This window comes from Hypanus sabinus, chromosome 21 (assembly GCF_030144855.1).
Source record: "Hypanus sabinus isolate sHypSab1 chromosome 21, sHypSab1.hap1, whole genome shotgun sequence".
Lineage (NCBI taxonomy): Eukaryota > Metazoa > Chordata > Chondrichthyes > Myliobatiformes > Dasyatidae > Hypanus > Hypanus sabinus.
This window is the reverse complement of record NC_082726.1, coordinates 8318941-8322272: the sequence shown is the minus strand read 5'-3', so window position 1 is coordinate 8322272 and position 3332 is coordinate 8318941. Positions and strand designations below refer to the sequence as shown.

Here is a 3332-nt window from a genome sequence, read left to right as displayed (position 1 = left end):
TCCAGTTCCTCTCATGTTTTATTGAGTATTTGTAACTGTGTTCTGCTCCTATAAAAGTGCGATTGTGATGTAAGAAAATCAAATATCCACCAAGTTCAAGTGATTCTATTGGCAGCAGGAGACACAGCAGTCTGATCCCGTCAGGAACGCTGGGTCTTTTACAGAACAAGGAATGGTTGAATCCAAAGATACAAGAAAATCTAGTTAAATGCACATCTAGATTATCATCAAGTGGCCCCTGAATGAGGGGTGTCACAACAGGAACACCTGACAACTTCAGCAAATATAATGTGGTTCATGTAGAAAGTTGATTGGTATACCTTTAATTTGTCATCTTATGCTACATCCACCACTATCAACCATCTTGAGGCTCTGTATTTAGTGTTATGAAGGTCAAAGTAGTTTCGTCAAACACTTCCCCTTAGAAAGGATGGAGATAAAAGCTGCCCTGCTGGAAGTTAAGACACTAACACTTCAGTCCTGTTTCAGATCAGTGCAACAAAACATTCCTTCAGAAAATTTGTCAATTAATTTCAGTATAAACTATCTGCACTTGGATATCTTTTCAATTTTTCCAGCACAACATGATTTGTTTTTTTTAAAAAAAGAGTATCTTAAATAGCTAATATCACTGGTTCAAAGTACAACTTAGTTATTCCAGAATTCTTTTTTCTGTTGGAAATTTCTATAGGACTCTTTTCTAGTTTCAGACTACGGAATTCATAATTTTTCAATCGCAAATTATTCCAACTGCCTTACAATTTGTTTAAAAAGTGATTATTTCCAAGAGCAGCAAGTTAACCTTAAAAAACAACTTTCAGAAGTAGAACTTACTCTTTATCATTTTGCAAAACTATCATAGAGCTCACATTGTGAATCAGAACACATCAAGGAACATTGAAATATGTAAAAAATGATGAAAATACCCAGCATATCCTTCAGAATCCAGAATCCATGAAATATTTTAGCTTTACTGGAGGTGGTACAGAAAGCTCCGAATGCTGATGTGTATTTGTGCATCCAGATCTGCTGTGCATTTACAGCATTTTTATTTGTTAACATTGCTGATCAGGTCTTGTACTGGGCTGTAAATATTGCGACAAGCACATCGCACATAGCAGCTCAGCCGTACGTGAAGGGACCTGACGTCACCCAGCACCTTCAACTCTGAATATGCAGCACAACCACAGATTATTGCACAAACACCCAGGGAGATGCTGACGAATGAAGCTGAGGCTTTGAATGTCCCAGTGCTGGTCCAGACACCAGAACCCAAGTCCTAAACAATATGAGAACAGAGTATCAACTGGCCTGAGGTTTACATGGCAAAATGCAGCAGGATCGTGGAGACACTGGCTTACACAAGCTTAGCTTCAGTCCACGTCAAATTCATCTGCAACAGGGAAAGTACTTTCAAAGAACAGACTATCCTACCATCGCCAACACCCCCCCCCCACCCTCCCCCCCCAGTTTTGAATGGGAGAGACCTTGAGGAGAAATTCATTGTCAGTCTTCTCAGGAATGCATTACACAAGTTAGATCAGTTCAGGTGTCCAGGTGTGCACACTGAGCAATTGTGAGTGTGCACAATATTCTGACGCCGTGCACACAACTAACACTTCCACACTTGCCTGCTCTGTTTCTGCACACGAGCTTTTGCATGACAGAGACAGGTGTAAACTGAACACTTCCAGATTCACCAGAGCTCTAGTCCTTGCTTTTGGAGTTATGAATTTACAATCATGTCCAGCTTGCCGATTAAATTCATGAAGTGACATACACTGTAGTGGTAAATGCATAAACTGCATGTAGAATTTCTACATAAAGTGCATTGGTTGGTGTGGCTCTGCTTTCACTATACAAGCAACTAGAAATTCATGACCAATTCAAATTCAGAGTTGTTCTGTTACACATTTTCCGTCTTTGAGTCTGCCCTACCCCAACACCCTCCCCATCAACATCTTGGGGTTTATGTATCCAAGAGCCATGGTTCATATTGCTAATTGGCTGCTATCTTACAACTCCTAGCTCCAGGTGAGGAAGTACTGTTGGGAATTCACTCAAACCATCCGAATGCGGAAGGTGGAGATCTCCATTGGTTTCAGGAAGACAAGACTGCTGTTGAAGGGCTTGGCAGGATACAGGAGAGTCAGCGACATTGGCTGCACATTCACGACATCCAGACCCTGAAACATGGTCCCCACTGATAACTGCAACAGAAAGGCATGAAATGGGTTAGGCTGTAAACAAGGGTTAGAGCATAGAATTACGCAGCATACTACAGGTCTTTCAGCCCACAATATTGTGCCTATCTCTCAAACTTAAATTTCAAAAAATTAAAATCAGAGACTAATTTGTAGAAAAAAATCTTGGACATTTAACAGCCTCATTAATGTCTCTAATGTATGTACCTTTACCACCACCCCTGGTAGCACAAACAAAAAATCTGTAGATGCTGGAAATTCAAGCAATACATGCCAAATACTGGAGGAAATCAGAAGTCGGTAGCATCTATGGAAAAGAGTACAATCGACGTTTTGGGACTTTTTGAGACTTTTCAGCAGGACTGGAGAAAATAAGAAGGGTTGAGTTAAAAAGTGGCAGGAGGGGGAGGGAGAAATACAAGATGATAGGTGAAATCAGGAGGGGGAGGGGGTGAAGTAAAGAGCTGGGAAATCAATTGGTGAAAGAGATACAAGGCTGGAGAAGGGGGAGTCTGAACAGAAGGCCATAGAAGAATGAAAAAGGGGGAGGAGCACCAGAAGGTGGCGATGGGCAGGCAAGAAGATAAGGTGAGAGAGGGAATGGTGAAGGGGGCAGGGTTGGGGGCATTACCAGAAGTTCACAAAATCAATGTTCATGTCATCAGGTTGGAGGTTACCCTGACGGAATATAAGGTGTTGTTTCTTCAATCTGAGTATAGCCTCATCACGATAGTGGAGGAGGCCATGGATAGACATATTGGAATGGGAAGTGGAATTAAAATGGGTGGCCACTGGGAGATCCCGCTCCAGTCAATGCTGCCCTCAACTGCTTCTCTTCATTTCACGCATATCTGCTGACACCTATCCTGCTGCCAGTTAACAGACTGTGACTACAGAGGTCAGTCATCTGTCCCATACCTTGCCATGTGTGGTCGTACAATTGAAGCCCAGGCTCTTGGCCTCAAGCCCACAGTCAAAGCCTTTGCGATGAAGGATCAGAGCAGCTTCTAACTCTGGGGCAGAAACCACCTGCAGCAAAAAATGAGACAGTGAGGGGGGAGGGGTGCTAGTAATTTGGGGAGAGGGGGGGGGAGAGAGAGGGGGGGAGAGAGGGGGGAGAGAGGGGGG

The 3332-nt window shown here is 42.9% G+C and overlaps 1 protein-coding gene across 1 annotated transcript in view; it reads right to left on the bottom strand.

Moving 5' to 3' along the window:
- The window catches only part of man2a2 (mannosidase, alpha, class 2A, member 2), an 83046-nt gene continuing 79714 nt past the window's right edge, over positions 1-3332 (bottom strand). The window contains exons 21-22 of the mRNA XM_059945913.1: positions 3123-3233; positions 1-2210 (exon numbers count right to left, since the gene is read on the bottom strand). Coding sequence (XP_059801896.1) covers positions 2061-2210; positions 3123-3233 — 261 coding nt within the window. The 3' untranslated portion in view covers positions 1-2060. The remainder of the gene's footprint in view (positions 2211-3122; positions 3234-3332) is intronic.